This window comes from Anabrus simplex, chromosome 1 (genome assembly GCF_040414725.1).
Source record: "Anabrus simplex isolate iqAnaSimp1 chromosome 1, ASM4041472v1, whole genome shotgun sequence".
Classification (NCBI taxonomy): domain Eukaryota; kingdom Metazoa; phylum Arthropoda; class Insecta; order Orthoptera; family Tettigoniidae; genus Anabrus; species Anabrus simplex.
The window spans coordinates 799,548,027-799,568,078 of record NC_090265.1 but is presented as its reverse complement, the minus strand read 5'-3'; the positions used below and the strand labels follow the sequence as shown (position 1 = coordinate 799,568,078).

General features: G+C 39.5%; 1 protein-coding gene across 6 annotated transcripts in view; it reads left to right on the top strand.

Annotated features, from left to right (window-relative positions):
- The window catches only part of LOC136857549 (tectonin beta-propeller repeat-containing protein 2), a 211,956-nt gene that overhangs the window by 1,221 nt on the left and 190,683 nt on the right, over positions 1-20,052 (top strand). For 4 of the 6 annotated variants that reach the window (XM_067136301.2, XM_067136302.2, XM_067136305.2 and 1 more), the window contains exons 2-3: positions 602-798; positions 6,770-7,021. In XM_067136301.2, the coding sequence (XP_066992402.2) occupies positions 6,797-7,021 (225 nt within the window). In that variant the 5' untranslated portion in view covers positions 602-798; positions 6,770-6,796. The remainder of the gene's footprint in view (positions 1-601; positions 799-6,769; positions 7,022-20,052) is intronic. The other 2 variants (XM_067136303.2, XM_067136304.2) reach the window with 2 other exon arrangements.

Below are 20,052 nucleotides of genomic sequence, written 5' to 3'. Positions count from 1 at the left end.
CTATGAATGGTGTGAAAATATTGCTCATAGGGTCTGTTGGTGCATGCATTTCAGTGGGCTTGGCAGACTGATATGTAATAGCAACTTCTGGCTCGGTGAGGAAAGCAACGGGAAACTACCTCGCTCCTCATTTCCCTAGTACGCCTCTTCAGTGATGCCTAGGCCATCTATGACAGCTAATGGCGGAGCTGTTGAGGATCCAACCAGCCTTCGGGCTGAGGACTAAACATACATACACAGCAATCTTATCTGTGAGACATCAAATGATGTTGGAACAAAGCCAGAATCCGCCGGCACAGCTATGACGACATACTTACAGGACCCCGTCTTGCTAAATAGGCCTGTTTACTTCTAGTTAATATTTTGTTACTCTTAATTCAAAATTAAAGGTAGTTCATCCATATTACCTTATATTCCTTATCAGAGTTGGGAAGTAGGCCTAATTGAGTAAAAGTAATCGAATTACTTGTAACAAATACTTTTTTAGTAATTTTTAATTTTGATCATTACTTTTTACAAAATACAATTTTTACTTGTAGGCCTAATTTACTTCTTGAAATAGAATTGTACTCGTTAAATTCTAGTAATCTGTATATTACAGATATAAATCACATGGAAGCAGAAACTGAAAAAAATTAAGTGATCATGAAGATAACATTCTCAGTTCTACTACAGCTGAACCAACACCTTCACGAGTGCTGGATGAGGTACTTTCTTAAATCTCCAGGACTTCCGAAGACATCAAACTTATTCTACAATATCCAGCACAGCTGGGGATGTTCTTAAAACTAAACACAGGTAGTCCAAGTGCCCCTGTATAGTGTCTTTCCATTAAATGCAATGATGCATTTTAGTTTCGCAGTACGAATTTTAAGAACCAGTTATTTCGTCAAGTAAAAGACAAATTACTTGAAATGGTAGAAGTCACTAACATATAATTGTGGGAAAAATCATTTAGGAAGTTCCAAAGTCTCTATGCTAAAAAAAGACCACCACACAAATTGAAGTAATATCTTCCTTTTCTCCAACTTTGTATCATTCCATCCTCATGCAAAAAGAATATCGGTGATTTTTTTAAGACAGCTGTTCTGTCAAGTAATTGTAATTTACTGAATACTTGTTTAAAATATTTGTAATTGTAAATGAGTAAAACTCAGGTAAACATAATTCGACCCAACTACTTTTTTCTTGTACTAGTTTCATCACTGTTCCTTATGTTGCATGCATTGGGAAGTTCATGGTCATTTTAATTGTTCAGGTCTGCTTGCATTACCAGCCCTGTAATGTAGAGGTAGTGGTAGTGTGTCTGTTCCCAGCCAGGTTAGGAGAATTTTTACCAGGATCTGAGTACTAGTATGAGGTCAACTTTGCTTTTTGTTTTTGTCCATGAAATTCATGGCGGTTACTTCTTGTCTGTTCATGACGGACCTTCTAATCACGTGTGGAACTGTCTTCCATATCTTACTTCCCTCAGCACGATTACTAATTTACTCTATCTCTTCAGTAATATGGAGCTTTTCTTAAGCCATTCAATGTTAGTGAGAATTTTCAAAATGGAAAGCTTTACCCCTCTGAATGTTCAGCATGCTGATCTTTGGTTCAGGCAGCCCCAGATTTTATTTCCAGCTGGACTGGGGATTTTAACTTTATATGGTTAACTAGCTGATGTATCCGTGCTTCGCTACGGGATTCTCAGAAAGACTGACTTTGTGGTTTTCCTATCTGAAGTCAATATATTATCTGCACACTTTTTAGTGATAGATTTTTGTACTCGTTGGAGAAGTAAGAAGGGTTCCGTTAATACTGCCAACTGAATGGAAATGAAATCTGAATTGAATCGATAATATGATCGATCGATATGAATTTTATAAACCTTTATTATTTTAAGCAAACAACGGTGTCACCCACACAATATTTAATACTATATAACATTTCCCGTTGCGAAAAGTGTTCCTAGCATGAATTCTATAGTTTAGCTTTGCTGTGTAAACAACAACAGTACGAGTACTTAAAGTGTACGCCAGATGGCGCACAGCGATGATAAGCGATTCTTAGTTTGTGTTTCAAAGGTTGCCAATACGAATCTCGAAGATAACCGAAGTCGACCGCTTCAGCACTAGGGTGTAAATCTATCACTAAAAAGTGCGCGGATAATAGGTCATTACAAAAAAGCCAGTAGGAATGTCAATTAAAAGCAATCTTATCATATAAAATACTTGATCAAATGAAAAACTGCACATTTTCTCACTTTTAACGAACATTACTACAGTATTAAATAACACTAGTAACACATGTAATAGTAACAGTACTACGGTGGCGATCCAATAGTCCAAAGTTGCAGAGTTGGAATGACCAGGCTGCAGACAGCCGTGAACACTTCTCTGCCATTATTCCGTTAAATATGCACGCTTCTCATTCCAATCAGTGCCTCAGAGTAGGGATTGAATAACTCAAATGCTATGATGAACCAGTGTGTTACGTACCAGTAGTATCGGAAAATTTATGAAACAGAGGAATGGCATGCAAAAGAAGAAAGTTACCTAACTCCCCAGCTACTTCTCGCCAGTATTTAGGCAGACTGTTAACACTCGTACAACTGAGCGAGTTGGCCGTGTGGTTAGTGGTGTGCAGCTGTGAGCTTGCATCCAGGTGATAGTGGATTCGAACCCCACTGTCGGCAGCCTTGAAGATGTTATTCCGTGGATTCCCATTTTCACACCAGGCAAATGCTGGGGCTATACCTTAAAGCCAAGGCCGCTTCCTTCACACTCATAGCCCTTCCCTATCCCATCGTCGCCATAAGACCTAACTGTTTCGGTGCGACGTTAGGCAAATTTTAAAAAAATACTTAGTACGCAGCAGTAATCCTATCTATCGGAGTGGAGTGGCAACAGAAGACAAAGCACATCACAACAAACAATGTTCAATGTATTGTTATTGTTGATCAATTTTATAAGCTTTCTATATTGTAGGCCTTCACATTTAGTTTTCTTTCGACTCTGTGATCTTAGGGCGTCTTACTTATTCTGACTTTACATAACGATTTTCATTAAATCCTCTCTACCCATTTTCTCGTGACTCGGCACTGATAAGGACTCTGTAACCAACATCGAAATTCATTAATATCTCTGATCATAGCCAGTATGGTAACAATGTATAAGACATAAATGATTGGAAATATAATACTTTATAACTTTAGTTATGTAGTGTTTATTGATAAGACCACTAATAACATATTTGGGAATTAAATTTTAGGCCAACCGCTAAACTACCATTTCATTCAGGTGAATAAAACTATTTATGGCTGAGATTGTAGCGACTTATTCCTCGACTTCCCGTACCGATTTTTGTTAAGATACGACCATTATTAACAAATATTTGAGAATAAAATTTTAGGCCTTCCCCTAAACTACCATTTCACACAGCGTGAGTAAAATTATTTATGGTCTAGATTATAACGACTTATTCCCCGACTTTGTATACCAATCTTCATTAAGATATGACCACTATTAACATAAATATTTGATAATTAAATTGTAGGCCTTCCCCTAAACTACCATTTTGGGTCAGCGTGATTAAAATTATTTATGGCCTAGATTGTAGCGAGTTATCAGACTTCGTATACCGATTTTCCTTAAATTCTCTTCAGCCGTTTTCTCATGATGCGTCTACATACATACATACATACATACATACATACATACATAAATGACAGAAAAGTAAAAAGTGCATTTCCTTGTTACTGTGGACATGACTGATACAGAAATACCAATCCTTTTTAAATTCTGAGCGACGTACAGACAAAACTCTTATTTTATATATATAGATTCCTCTGGCTTAAGGACCCGTTGTTTTTTACTTGTCTTAATATACTTCTTCTCTTCATCTATGTACAACACACCTCATTATCTATCACTACAGAAACCCACTTTAGTGAATATATCCCTCCAGGAAGATCATCTGATCGTAAAACTGGGGCCTGTCCACATCAAATGCAGACCCCAATAAATTTGGAAGAAGAAGAAGAAGAAGAAAGTCATGCCTCTGTGGTTATATGGTACTGTACACTTATTGAAACATACCACCTAAGATCATCGTAGTGCTTTATTCAGAGGAGTACTGTAATTGGGCAAAGATACAAATGTCGCACTTATACCAAGGCCCGGCTTTGTATGAACTTTCACTTTACTCATTTATGTCAACCTTCTTCTTTTCCTTGACGATTGTCCTGCTGGTGTATGTCTCCCTACTTGTGTTAAAAATAAATAAGCAAATAAATATGTATATCTTCTTCATTTTAGTATATATTTCTTAACAAACGAGGAAATTACCTGTTCCTATACTCTTGCTCTTTTGTCCAATTACAATTTACTTCCTCCTTTGAAAAGAACTTGCTGTATGATTTTCCTCATATGACAGAGAAAGTATGTAAGATGGTAATTGGCACAGTTAGCGTCATCATCCTCGGCTTTCCACCTGGGAAAATCTCAAAAATCAAGCTTAACTTCTACATGACTGTCGATATGATATATTCACAAGACTTCCAGTTTTTGCATGGAATCTGAACTATTAGGACAATTGTCAATTAAGCTACAGGGCCTGGACATTTATGTCCTATTGGCTAAGTGTCTCAGCTCCAGGTTTAACATTATTTTATTGTATTTATTTGACTTTAGCAGTGGCAAAGTTAGGGCTCGTGGCTCTCTTTTACACTTAACCACATAAATTACAAGTTAATACATATATAAAAGAGATGTAGGCTACTATTCTATTATAAAACAATGTTAGAGGAAAAATGGCCAGTCACCAGATTTGTACTATTTACAGTATTTATTTACTTATCTAGTGTATGTCATTTAGTGCTGGGAGAGTCCGAGGACATGTTCGGTTCAACTGGTGCAGATCTCTCTGGTTGACACCCATAGGCGACCTGCATATCTGGGATAGCTTATTCCAGTCGAATAACACCAAGAAGTCTGCTTAAGGCTTACTGTTCCCACCCAATGGATGAAACACCATCAACAGAGTCTTGTGCCCTCACTCCACATGAATACTGCAGAGGTTTGGAATTGAATCCGGGTTTTGGCACACAATCCAGTGATTAGAAGTTGTATACCACCACTTCTCCTACCCTGCTGACCAACATTCTGATAGTATTTTTTTTTTTTTTTTTCCCACCAACAGGACTCGAACCGGCTAACCTCAATGTCAGATCCTATAGGCTTGATGCCTTAATGATCATGGCACCAGATGGGGGCACTGTTTCATGTCAGACCCTTGGCCTAACGGTGCAGACTTTTAGACATGATATATGAGCGTTTGGGTTTATGCCATATCAAGCAAACAAGGTGAAACTCTTTATGTTTCGCAGAGAAGTTTGCTCCACATCTTCAGAAAAAAAATCTTGATTGTTCACGAGGAAGACTGCTACTGTACAATAATGAGGGTGTGAATTTAAGAATGCTTTACCGTTAGAACTGTAGTGGTATGCTCATTCGTCACCAGGTGGCTCTCTGTATGCTGATATAGTGCTAGTGATCCAAGCGGAAGCTGATGACAACCTTAAGCTCCAATTAAGTTGTTCTATCACACCATGTGTGCGTGAGAAGTAACAGAGAGGACATCAGGCGAATCAGGAATGAATATGGTAGAAGAAATAGTTTCTATTTATTTTTGTGTTAGAACATCTTAATTGGAACGTAATGTTGTTGTCAGCTCCTGCTTGGAACACTAGCTCTGTGCCAGTGTACAGCAGACCACCTGGTGATGAATGAGCGTACCATTACAGCTCCAATGGTAAAGTATTCTTAAATTCAAACCCTCATTATTGTAGAAATCTTCTTCGTCAACAGTTGAGATTTTCTTCTGAAGACGCGGAGCAAAGTTCTTTACGAATAGTAAAGAGTTTCGCCTTGTTTTCTTGACATAGCATACACCAAAAGGCCCATATTATGTCTACAAATAAGGGCCGTGAAAGAATCATTGTTAACAGTGAAGATTTTTTTTTTTTTTTTTTTTTTTTTTTTTTTTTTAGGAGACGTTAGCCTGTTGTTCAGTGGTTGGTAATGAACTCTACCTGTGTTGAATTCTGGGAGTGATGTCAAATTTAATGAAAGTAAATACTGTATATTTCTGTGGGCAGGCTGGTGTGTCGAGGCTTAGGAAGGAACTGAACACTTCTTCCTGGATGTAATTATGAAATATCCTGAGGACCTGTTCGCTAGTTTTACAGTTAACTAAATAAAAACTTTCAGTTAGAATAGCCTACATCAGGTGAATAGTGCTCTTTATAATAGTTGTGGAGATGGTAGTAGTAGTAGTAGTAGTAGTAGTAGACCTGTAGCTAAGACATACAGCTAACAGAGCCAAAATGTAAAGGCCATTGTAGCTCAACCAGTTCAGCATCAGCCATAAAAGTCAAAGGTTGCATGTCTTGGTACCAGCAGTGTCCAATTGGCCATTTTTTCTCAGTATTAACATATGTATTCTATATGTACTCAATACAACACAACCTAAAAGCTGAATTCCTAATTTGAAGCATAATGGGGTCCTAAGGACTGAATACTGTGTTGTATCTGCTTTGATGATGTTTGTTAAAATAAAGGACCACTTGTGGTGTTCTAAATATATTGAATTTATTGCAGTGGCTAAAAAATGCTTTTAAGTTTTTATATTATCCTGTTTGCTGAATGTTTGAGATCTAAGGCTAGTTAAATTACACTTCAGCATTTTTGTTCCTCAATTCTTTTTTAATTTTTATTCATTCCAGCTTCTTGCTCTAGTGTTGTGAGAGGCAATGGCAGACCCATCATCAGAAGAGGAGGCATCGCTGAGAGAATGGTCACCTTTGACTGCCTTTCTACAGCAGGTGCCCCTCAAGGCCCAGAGGGGGATCTTCACCTATGATTTGAACCTAACCTGTGTCGATGCTTTGCCAGATTTTATTGCTGTTGGCACTAACATGGGCTTAGTGTACTGGTACAATCGGAAAAAAGGAGATCTCCAGAGACTAAGATGCGAGGTAAGATAAGCATTGCCTCTCTCTTTTCTGAAAGAACTCTATTTTGTTTTATTTATTAATGCATATTATTCCCTTTAGCATGATAATGCATAAGCTTAACCTTTACTTCAAGAAAACCCACCCTCTTAAGCTAGTGAATTTACAGCATAATCATCAGTTGGGATTACCCTGCAGTGTGTCAAAGTTACATAATCCTCAGTTTTTATTATCCTGCAGTATGAAAGCATATAGTTGTCTGGCTGTTTGGCAGAATAATTAGCATCAAAACTTTTGGTTCTGGGTTCAGTTTCCAGCCTGGTTGGGAATTTTTACTCCATCCGGTTAATTCCTCTGACTTGGTAACTGGTGTTTGTGTTTATTGCAATTCACTCCTCTTCATTTACATACAACACATTACACTACCAGAGAAACATGCAGTAGTAATATTTAAGAGTGCTAAGGAGTACAATTGTAGTCCTCCCAACTCTCGCTAAAATTGCCAGGAGCATAGTTGCAATCTTCTTTATTCAACCTTGCAATTTAGTCATTATACAAGTGCCATTCTTGTCATACCCACTGTAAATAGGCCTGGTATTAAGAAGGTTAATACGTCCCTCTATACAGGCTACGCGGACACGTTGTTCAAGGGCCTCAACATCATGAACAGGCTCACCGTACACATGCCTTTGAGATGACCCCTCAAGCAAAAATTCAGGGGGTTTAAGTCCAGTGATGGAGCAGGCTATGGAACAGAGCCTCCCACCCCCTATCCAACGTCTGGGGGAAGCTGCTGTTGAGGTGTTGGCAAACAGTAATGCGGAAGTGGACTGGTGCTCATTCATGCTGCAGCCAGATTGCCTGTCGTATTGCCAAAGGTACATTCTCCAGCAATGGAAGCAGAGCATCTTGCAGGAAGTTCAGATACATTTTTCCGTTCGGATGTTGTGGAAGAAGAACTGGTCCAATTACCCCTGTCCAAACATTGATGTGGAACTGCTGCTAATGAGATGCTTCAACCATTCCATCAGGATTTTCTGTAGCCCATAGATGATTATGTGGTTAATTATGCTGTCTACTAAAGGTTGCTTCATTGGTGAAGAGGATTGAAGACAGAAATCCTGTAATGGTGATGGTCTCTTGCAGAAACCCACGACAGAATCTCATAGAGGAAAATCCACAGGTAGTAACTCCTCCACACAGTGAAGTTTATGGCGATGATAGCGGTTGTTATAAAAGATTCGGATAAACATCCTTTGGCTAACACCACGTTGGCAGGCCACTTGCCTGGAGCTTGTATCAGGTTTGTTCTCGAAATCACAGAGGACATGTTCCTGCACATCTGGTGTACGCAGTCTGCAGCTGCCTGCACATTCTCCTTTCACAAAAGACTTATGCTCACACAAACTTCGGAAAATGGTTCCAAATGTTGTGTGATGATGTGGGTGGTGTTGTCTGTCATGGTGCATGGCTCAGTACATCCATGCTACCTCTTGACCATTTCCACCTTCTTGGCCATACACGAACACCATCTCAGCTTGTTTCTGTAATGAATACCAGACAATTATGCTTCTATGTTGCTTAAATCATACTATCTGCCACGCACAAAACACAGCAAGTTATGAGAGAATGTTGTTAGTGCCATCTACCGTTGAAACTATGCATTTCCGGGCACAAGGTGATACAAACTTTTGTGCTCCATTTTCAGTCAGAAATAACCCCCTGAAGTTTGTTGGTATATACCCTGTATATGGTTTACATCAAGAAGGGCATCCAGCCATAAGACATGGCCAAGTACATGTGTGACAAAGTTTGCACCTGCCACTTCAGCAGGGTGTTGAAGAAACATATAGTTCCCTGCATGGCTGTATGCGAATATGCTCACATTAATGTTGTATACACTAAGCTGCACAGTTTGGTTCATGTCACATAAGCTATCACTTGAGAGATGGTGGGCATCCCTGAAGATAGTGACATAAGGCTTTTATTGTGAAAAATGCCACGGTTAGTTGTTGGGTCCACCCTGTCAGTATTTATTATGCAATTTGTAAGTTTACATAGGTGTAATTACACTGAGCAGCACAAAAAACGCAACACTTCAATTTCTTTCAAAACTGAAATTTATTTTAAATTTATGACACTTTTATAACACTAATCCACTATCTTATGGTAGAATATTGTGGTACGGTCCCATCCAGGTGTCTAACAGTGAAAAGAATAGACTATAATAAACAAATTGAACAAATTAAGCCAGAGATGCACATTTCAAGGAAATATTGAGTAAGTTCATAAAAGTAATGCTCTTCCGTTTTGATGTTATACACTTCACACTTTATTGCACAGACCTCAGAGATGATCTTAGGGACCTCTGTTCGCATCGTCAAAAGCGTGTATTGCCACCTCTTGCACCAATGATGGCATTCAATCTTACAGGCATGCTCCTGATTAATGCGGTAATGTCATGTTGAGGTGTTCCGTAGGTCCTGTAGGGTCTCTGGATAGTGCTGACGGGCTCTTCACGCCAGCTGGTTCCAAACATGCTCAATAGGATTCAAATCGGGGCTTTTAGCAGGCCAAGCCATAGCACAAATCTGTGTTTCATCCAAGAACTCTTGCACAATTCATGCAATGTGTGGGCATATATTGTCGTGGATTAGTGTAAAATAAATGGAGCGAAAGGCACAACATGATCCGGAAGGATTTCCTCCACATACCGATGTGCGGTAAGGCTCCCATTCTCTACGAAGACCAAATCCGTCCTTGCAGCTGTATTAAATCCTGCCCACACCATCACAGAACCGCCCTGGAAAGGCGTCCTGAATGAAAATGTGCAAGGGAAAATGCCTTTCCCCAAATCGCAACTCATCTGTGAACAACACTTGATCCCATTGTTGTACTGTCCAGCCAAGATGTTCACTTGCGAAACTTAGTTGAGCTGTGCGATGCTCTCTGGTGAGTTCCAGACCTGTAGCAGGTCTTCTGGACTTAAGATTGGCTTCTTCCAGTCCTCTTCGAACGGTTCTCTCAGTAACGTTGACCCCTTGAACGTGGTGGAGTCAATTTCCTGCTTCAACGGCGATGAGTGGCGGTTGCGGAGAACTTGGAAGTTCAAAAATAATAACGGCGATCTTTAATCCACCTATTCAATACAACTTGGAAGTTGTAAGAAGCGGTCATCTCTCTCCAATGTTGCTCTTCCCGGGCCTGATCCTGGTCTCCTTGCAAAGCGTTTAGTTTCCCTGTACCTTTGTACTGTTCTGGAAACCGTGGAAGGTGTAGTCCTCAACACTTCTGCAATGTAATGCATGCTGCGACCATCTTCTACCAAAGCAACAGCTTTCGCAGATTATTTAGGGCTTAACGGCATATTTACTCCAGAAAGCTGATTAAGACAATCGCAGAAAGATCCTACAAACACGTGTGATTGAAAGGGGAACAACTAAAGGTACAACAATAAGCTCTACAAGAGTGGGGAAAACATTATTGGCTCACATCCAGCGATGTGTTTTTTCAGGTTGCGCGGGGAAAAAACAATTGAGGCTAGTGCAATAAACAATCAACACTTTATTGTTTGCTCGCAAGGCAGTACCAATAACATAATCCATCTTAAAAATTGTTTGAAGTGCTTCACTTTGACTAAATTCATAATTACACAATAATTGCGTATCATTTATTGGGTGTTGCATTTTTCTGCCACTCAGTGTATTACTTGTACATGTTTTGAGAGATGGCCCACTCTCTTCATTAGTGAGCTTCACATCTCAAAACAAAATTCAACGTATTCTAAGATCTATAAATACTAACTTCCACTAAAAACATAAATAGTTAAAATAGTAAATTATTTTAACAAACACACACTAAATAGTTTCCTTAAAAATGCTTAACTAAATAGCATTACAGTAATAGTTTTTGGAATTGTCCTTATTATTGAGGAAACGTTTAAGCAAATTTGTATTAGAAAAGCAGTCGTTGATCTCTTGGATTAACTCAAAATAAGACAATTAACTTCTTGATGTTGCTTGCAGTTAAAAACCCATCTAAGAACTCGTATCCTTCCCTGAATTTCTTTCTACCCCGTATGATCTATTTAGAATAAGATGCCCTTTGAACTGTAACTTAGCTGTACAGACTCGTCCTATGATAGTGCTTAGCCAGATATAAACAGAGCTTCAGACTTGTTGCAACACCTGGTGGTGGTAGTGTGTGTTTGCCTAGAGAGCGAGTAGGTTTTCACTGCTCTGATATATTACAGGAAGAAGAACATGTACCAGGCACTCATTCAGGGGTGCAGCGCGATTGTTCGATCCGCTCTGTTGTTTAATTTCTGCCTTACAACGGGGTTGATAGGCATTTCCCTGACTGGTAGTTGCACAATGTTTAGTGATATGACCAGTTCCTTCACATCAGAAACATATTCTTGAAGAGCTACGTGAGAAAATTCATTATTAGTTATGCAAAGAAAAACCATCAGAAAAATAAGCTATTTTAACAGGGAACAATTGTTATAACAGGAATAGTCTTCTGTGCCAACACTGGGTTCTGTCTACCTCATTATCACCATCTCACGTGCAGACCTGCAGGTCATCCAAGGACATCTAATGGAAAGACCTGAATTTGACAAATCTAATGTGTCCTCAGATGTTTCAAGCACTAAAAGCCATTTGCTAAATTATTATGTACATAAATTGTCTTCTACTTAAATAAATTAATTTTCATAATTTCACATAAATAAATAAAACATTTCTGGTGATTTACCATCCAATACCTGTTGCATTCTGACATTTCAGTTTGATTGTTATTGTCATTGACAGATTGATGTGATTGATATGATCACAGAGCAAAATCCATCATATTTCATATTTGGTAATAACCTGGAAAGGCTAGGTCAGGCAGCAGGGAAACCTTTCTGGACAGTAATAAAGAATCTTAGGAAGGGAGGGAAAAAGGAAATGAACAGTGTTTTGAGTAATTCAGGTGAACTCATAACAGATCCCAGGGAATCACTGGAGAGGTGGAGGGAATATTTTGAACATCTTCTCAATGTAAAAGGAAATCATCATGGTGGTGTTGCAAACAGTCAAGGTCATGGGGAGGAGGAAAATGATGTTGGTGAAATTATGCTTGAGGAAGTGGAAAGGATAGTAAATAAACTCCATTGTCATAAGGCAGCAGGAATAGATGAAATTAGACCTGAAATGGTGAAGTATAGTGGGAAGGCAGGGATGAAATGGCTTCATAGAGTAGTAAAATTAGCGTGGAGTGTTGGTAAGGTACCTTCAGATTGGACAAAAGCAGTAATTGCACCTATCTATAAGCAAGGGAACAGGAAGGATTGCAACAACTATCGAGGTATCTCATTGATTAGTATACCAGGCAAAGTATTCACAGGCATCTTGGAAGGGAGGGTGCGATCAGTCGTTGAGAGGAAGTTGGATGAAAACCAGTGTGGTTTCAGACCACAGAGAGGCTGTCAGGATCAGATTTTCAGTATGCGCCAGGTAATTGAAAAATGCTACGAGAGAAATAGGCAGTTGTGTTTATGTTTCGTAGATCTAGAGAAAGCATATGACAGGGTACCGAGGGAAAAGATGTTCGCTATACTGGGGGACTATGGAATTAAAGGTAGATTATTAAAATCAATCAAAGGCATTTATGTTGACAATTGGGCTTCAGTGAGAATTGATGGTAGAATGAGTTCTTGGTTCAGGGTACTTACAGGAGTTAGACAAGGCTGTAATCTTTCACCTTTGCTGTTTGTAGTTTACATGGATCATATGCTGAAAGGTATAAAATGGCAGGGAGGGATTCAGTTAGGTGGAAATGTAGTAAGTAGCCTGGCCTATGCTGACGACTTGGTCTTAATGGCAGACTGTGCCGAAAGCCTGCAGTCTAACATCTTGGAACTTGAAAATAGGTGCAATGAGTATGGTATGAAAATTAGCCTCTCGAAGACTAAATTGATGTCAGTAGGTAAGAAATCCAACAGAATTGAATGTCAGATTGGTGATACAAAGCTAGAACAGGTCGATAATTTCAAGTATTTAGGTTGTGTGTTTTCCCAGGATGGTAATATAGTAAGTGAGATTGAATCAAGGTGTAGTAAAGCTAATGCAGTGAGCTCGCAGTTGCGATCAGCAGTATTCTGTAAGAAGGAAGTCAGCTCCCAGACGAAACTATCTTTACATCGGTCTGTTTTCAGACCAACTTTGCTTTATGGGAGCGAAAGCTGGGTGGACTCAGGATATCTTATTCATAAGTTAGAAGTAACAGACATGAAAGTAGCAAGAATGATTGCTGGTACAAACAGGTGGGAACAATGGCAGGAGGGAACTCAGAATGAGGAGATAAAGGCTAATTTAGGAATGAACTCGATGGATGAAACTGTACGCATAAACCGGCTTCGGTGGTGGGGTCATGTGAGGCGAATGGAGGAGGATAGGTTACCTAGGAGAATAATGGAATCTGTTATGGAGGGTAAGAGAAGTAGAGGGAGACCGAGACGACGATGGTTAGACTCTGTTTCTAACGATTTAAAGATAAGAGGTATAGAACTAAATGAGGCCACAACACTAGTTGCAAATCGAGGATTGTGGCGACGTTTAGTAAATTCTCAGAGGCTTGCAGACTGAACGCTGAAAGGCATAACAGTCTATAATGATAATGTATGTATGTATGTATGTTCATATTTTTTTGAAATGCATAAATTTAAATACATTATACCGAGCAAGTTGACTGCACTTTTCGGATCATGTAGCTTTGATCTTGCATTCGGGAGATGGTGGGCTCGAACCCCACTGTCAGCAGCTCTGAAGATGGTTTTCCATGGTTTCCCATTTTCACATCTGTCAAATGCTGAGGCTTACCCTTAATTAAGGGTGCAGTCACTTCCTTGCCAGTCCTAGCCCTGCTGTATCCCATAGTCACTATAAAACCTGTCAAACTCAATGTGACATAAAAACAATAGCTAATAGTCTATTGCCTTGTGCTTTATTTATTATCTGTGACATTCAGGAAATAACAAAGACTTCTCATTATATTACTGTTAAGATATTAAGTGACAGAATTTTTGCAGTGGCTTAGCTCTTCATGTATGTCTTCTTCTTATGACACCGTCTCCCTCCGAAGGTTGGCGATCCAATTGATTATGATTACACGCGAAACGGCAGCCCGGTCGATTTCTATCGACATGTCTATACCACCGCCGCAAGTCTTTCAGCCAGGAATTTCTCAGTCTTCCCACAGATCTTTTCCCATTAATCTTCCCTTGAACGATCAGTCAAAGAAGTTTGTATCATTCACCTCTCATGATGTGCCCGAGGTAGCTGAGCTTACGCTCCTTGATGGTTATGAGAAGCTCTTTCTTCTTGTTCAAGATGTTGAGGACTTCTTCATTTGTCTTCTTTTCTACCCAAGATATTCGGAGTATTCTTCTGTATAAGTACATTTCAAAAGATTCAATCCGCTTCTCCAATAAAGGGCTAAGCGTCCACCCTTCAAAACCATACAGAAGGACAGGAAAGACATAACAATGTAGCATTCGAACTCTGAGCTGGAGGTTGAGTTCTCGGCTGGTGAATAAGGTCCTCGTGGTATTGAACATATTTTTTGCTTGTCCAATCCTGGATAAGATTTCACATTTTTAATCACAATGCTGGTTCGCTAGAGTTCCAAGATATTTGATGGAAGATACTCGTTGGACGATGTTGTTGTTGATGTAAAGGGAGGCCTGTTTTGGTGTTTTTGAAAATACAATCAGCTTGGTCTTGGACAGAAAACAATAGAGGAAGATATTCCAATTACATGGCCAGACGTAGAGCAAGCTCTCCATAGGATGAGAAGTGGTAAGTCAGCAGGAGCTGCTGGTCCTCCAGGAATACAGTGCCTGTATAGAGTTCTCAGAACAATATGGAAGGATAACAAAATATCTGAAGATTGGGCAAAAAGGATGATAGTCCCTATCTTGAAGAAAGGGAGTAGAAGGAAAAGTGAAAATTATCACATGGCCTTAAAATTAGAGAGATCATTGAAGCCAGAGTAAGGGACATACTAGAGCCTATCTTAGAAGAGGAACAACATGGCTTTAGGGCTGGAAGAAGCACAACAGATCTGATATTTGCTTTGAGGATGTTGGCAGAGAAACCCTGGGAAAGAGGAAAATTCCTAATTATTGTGTTTATGGACCTTGAAAAGGCATATGATAATGTTCCTAGATCAACCATTTGGAAAAGTCTTAGAAAACTTGGTATACCGGAGTACCTTATTAGGAAGATCCAAATTATATACAGTAGAGCCTCGATTATCCGACCTAAACAGGATCCGGAGTATGTCGGATCAGCGAAAATGTTGGATAATACAGAATTACTTTGAAAATTACTAAAACAAACAGGAAGGCTATAATGTATTACTAAAACAATAACATGTTTTACAGCACTCTGTTTATTGAATTATCAATTCAATTGTACAGTGCATGCAGTATTGAACGAAAATATTCCAAATATCTTATGAAAAGAAACTTGCCAACAATTAATGATGAAAGGAGTTTCCGCCGATATTTCCTCTTCAGTTTTTCCAGCACACCTTGGTCCAGTGGCTGGCATAATGACGTCACGTCAGGAGGGAGGAACATTAATTTGATGTCACCACCTCTAAGTTGCTGTTCATTTGGGTGTGATGGAGCGTTGTCTAGTTGAAGAAGAGGTTTTCTAGGGAGATTATATGAAGCTAGAAATTTTTCTACATCTGGAACAAACTGTGTAACAAAACAGTCTTTAAAGATGTCAGCAGACATCCAGACAGCCTTCTGATTTGTGTAATGGACTGGAAGAGCATTAACAGAAATATTTTTATAAATGCCCTAGGCTTCTTTGCTTTACCAATCATAAGCAATTTTCCTTTTAAGTACCCAGTAACATTACTACAGGCAAGAACAGTAACTCTTTCCTTACTACGCTTGTAGCCAGGTGCAGACGTCTCGGCTTGGGCTGCGAGAGTTTTTGATGGCAGCCCAGTCTCATCACAGTTAAAATTCTGATAACCGGTTAATCCTTCAGGAAGTATTATTACTTGACATTACTTTTTAAATTTCGCAACCTCATCGGATTTAGCTGACAGTTTTTCTCCACAGATATTAAGCTGCCTAATGCCGTACAGTTTTCTCCACCGATGAAGCCACCCTGCACTGGCAGTAAATTTAGGGTCCCCTTCATTAAACTCTTTCTGGAAATACACCGCCTTTTCTTGCAGAATGGGGCCAGATATTGGCAGGCCCTTTAGTCTCCACCAGAAGTTCAAAATTAAGTCTACCAGTGTCGGATAACACGGAATGTCGGATAAGCGAAGGTCGGTTGAGCGAGACTCTACTGTATACTGATTGCAAAAGCTGTGTCAGTATTGGAGATGGTCACTCTGAATGGTTCAATACAACCAAAGGAGTACAACAGGAAGTGCCTTATCACCTCTTCTATTCATAGCAGTTATGGATATAATTTTAAAGGAACTAAAAGGGAAAGGTAATAAAGATCTTCAGGCTCTGGTGTTTGCAGACAATGTGGCAATATGGGATGAAACAGAGGAGGGAGTGCAAAATAATCTGAATACATGGTGTAAGAAGTTTGATTATGAAATGAAATTGAACCCATCAGAAACAGTAGCATTGAAAATCAGCAGACATAATACAGAATGCAACATAAAAATACAGGACCACCAAGTGAGAAGTAATACACCAGTTCTGTTATTTAGGAAGCGTAATGGCTAGCAATAATAGAGCTGAGATAGAAATAACAGTGTAACCAAAGGCTCTAACTTTTACAGTATTGCTAGACACCCACTATGGGATGAGAAGGTCCCACAAAGAACAAAAATGATCCTGTACAAGTCATATTTCATTTCCATCCTTACATATTCTCTAGAAACCTGCACACTAACATCAAAGGATTGTAGTAGGATTCAAGCCTTTGAAATGAAATTTCTTAGAACTGCCCTCCAAAAGAGACGATTTGATCATGTGAAAAATGATGAGATCCAATCTAACCTAGGTCTAAATGAATCGATGGAGGAAAGACTTAGGTCATCTAGACTTAAATGGTTTGGGCATGCTAAATGAATGAATAGCACAAGGTTACCATGTGCTTATTTGGAAAAGAGAATAAAAGGTAGAAACCAGCTGGAAGACCAAGAAGAAAATGGATGGACCAACTGAGGGAAGACATGGAGAGAAGAGGATGGAATTGGGAATCTGTCATGGACAACGAAATGTTTTTGAATAGGCAACTTTGGAAGACGCTCGTTTTCGAACACCCTACCCAGCTCACTGGAAGGGCAAACCGATAATTTGTTTGTTTGTTTATTTATTTATTTATTTATTTATTTATTTATTTATTTATTTATTTATTTATTTATTTATTTATTTATTTATTTATTTATTTATTTATTTATTTATTTATTTATTTATATCAGAAGCAATACATCACTTAAATTATTAGTTAAGAATGAGAAATAATTAGATTAGCCTAACGGGTAAAAACATACTAGAGGTACATTCAAAGTAACAATCATATCATATCGGATCAGAATTTGGCGAGATCTCGACCATTTGGTGTGGCCTTCACTAAATCTTGCGTGGTGCAAACGAGTGGGCAGGAGTTGCAATTAAGAAGGTGCGTCATGGTTTGTTCTTCTCCGCAGGCACAGAGGATTGACTCTTCAGATAGACCCCACTTCTTCATATTGATCTTAGATCGACCGACCCCGGACCGCAGCCTGTTCAGACTCTTCCATGTAGACCACCACTGTTCATAACTGGCTGGAAGAGTTTCAGATGGATGCATCCATCCATTGAGATAAAGGTTTCTGGATTTCCAGGAAGTTAGTCTTGATGATTGAGGTGACTCCGAAAGGCACTCAGTAGAATGAAGGAAACTTCTCCTCGATTTCAATCATTGTTGAGCAGGTTGATAATCATGTAATGGATGTGTTTGGGAAATGTCTAATTTAGATCTTTCATGTTTGGCAGCTACTTCACGTCTAATATCTGGGGGAGCAATGCCAGTCAAGCAATATACCTTATCACAAGGTGTAGATCGTAGGCAACCAGTTAGAAAACCGGCAAGTTCATTTAAAGCAATATCTACTGGTTTGACATGACAAGATCTATAGGCCTACCAAACAGGGCATGCATATTCTGCTGCAGAGTAGCTCAGTGCTAAAGCAGTAGTTCTCATTGTTTGAGCTTGCATTCCCCAGCTGGTATCGCATAAGTTGCGAAGAATGGAATTTCACGTAGATACTTTGTGTTTTGTGTTAACACAATGTTCATCCGTGAGTGCATGATCCAGAGTTACACCTAGATATTTAGGTGTTGAGCAATGATCCAAGAGAACACCATCCCAGAAAATCTTCAGTTCTCTTCTTGCCTACATATTCTTTAAGTGAAAAAAAAAAAGATGATGATGATGATGATGATGATCTATGCCTGGGTAATTACTTTAGGTGATGCATCAGCCCAGACACTAACAGGTCTTCCAGACTGTCACAGATCACACTGCTTGATTCACGTACGTGCTTAAATGCTGTCCATCTCACAACAGTTCTGTATGGAAGGGCATTATTCTCCACAGCTTCCACAGGTTCTCTTTGACATTCTTTGGCATTGCCACCCCGGCAAACAGCCAGTTTGATGTACACACACTCTTCTTGCCTCATCACATCCATTCTACACAGAGCCTGACTGCAGTCCCATCACCCTGTGCGTGGTACCTGTCCAATGCACCGCCATGTACTATGAATGTCATGCTTTCTGGGTCAATGACCATTGTATGGTTGCACCCTGAAAATGTGAGGAAAAATGATTAAATAATGAAGTTAGTCAAGCAGGATAATGTCTAATAAAATAACTACACTACTATTTTATAATAATGGTGTGTGGGTTTGGCCCTGTTTTACTGCCAGATGCCTTTCCTGACGCCAACCCTATATGGAGTGATGTAATCACTATTGCGTGTTTCTATGGTGGTTGGTAGTGTTGTGTGTTGTCTGAATATGAAGAGGAAAGTTTAGGACAAATACAAACACCCAGTCCCCACGTCAGAAGAATTAATCAGACATGATTAAAATCCCCGACCCGGCTGGGAATCGAACCCAGGACTCTCTGAACTGAAGGCCTCAGTGCTGACCATTCAGCCAATGAGTCGGACAATGGGGCTCTACCTGTGATGAATTCTAATGATGAAGACCACACAAACACAGACAGCCCCCGAGCCATTGGAATTAACCAATGAAAGTTAAAATCCCCGACCTGGCCAGGATTCTAACCTGGGACCCTCTGAATGAATGGCTGGCATGGTAACCGTTTAGCCATGGAGCGAGACACTATAATTCTAAACTGCACTTAGGTGTATCCTAATTATAACACATTAACCGAAGCAATAGAATGAAGTTAAAACATATTACCAAGACAGATTAGTGTTATTAATTCCAGGAATTTAAACTTCCATTAATTGCTGAAATATTGAAAGTACAAGGAAAGATGTCTAAAATAGTGACCCAATAATTTCTCTTGAAACTATGCTGGAGACTTCTACTATGAAGTTTACGGTACAGTATACGAATCAGCTGATTACTGGAGCATACGCCAACAGTGGAATATTTGAATATGAAAACCAAACCCCATGGCGCAACAGTCCCGAAGGACCATAGCCTATCAAGCGACCGCAGCTTAGCCCGAAGGCCTGCAGATTGAGATGTTGTGTGGCCAGCACGACAAATCCTCTTGGCCGTTGTTCTTTGCTTTCTACACCAGTGCTGCCATCGCACCATCAGATAGCTCCTCAGTTGTAATCACATAGGCTTAGTGGATCTCGAACCAGCCCTCAGATCCAGGTAAAAATCCCTGACCTGGCCAGGAATTGAACCCGGGGCTTCCGGGTAAGAGGCAGGTACGCTACCCCTAAAACACAGGGCAACTCAATGTTACTTGAATATGACAGACAGCAAAATCACCAACAATGCAAAGACGGTTAACTATCTCGTCAGTGAAATACTGTATATTCTCTTGAAGT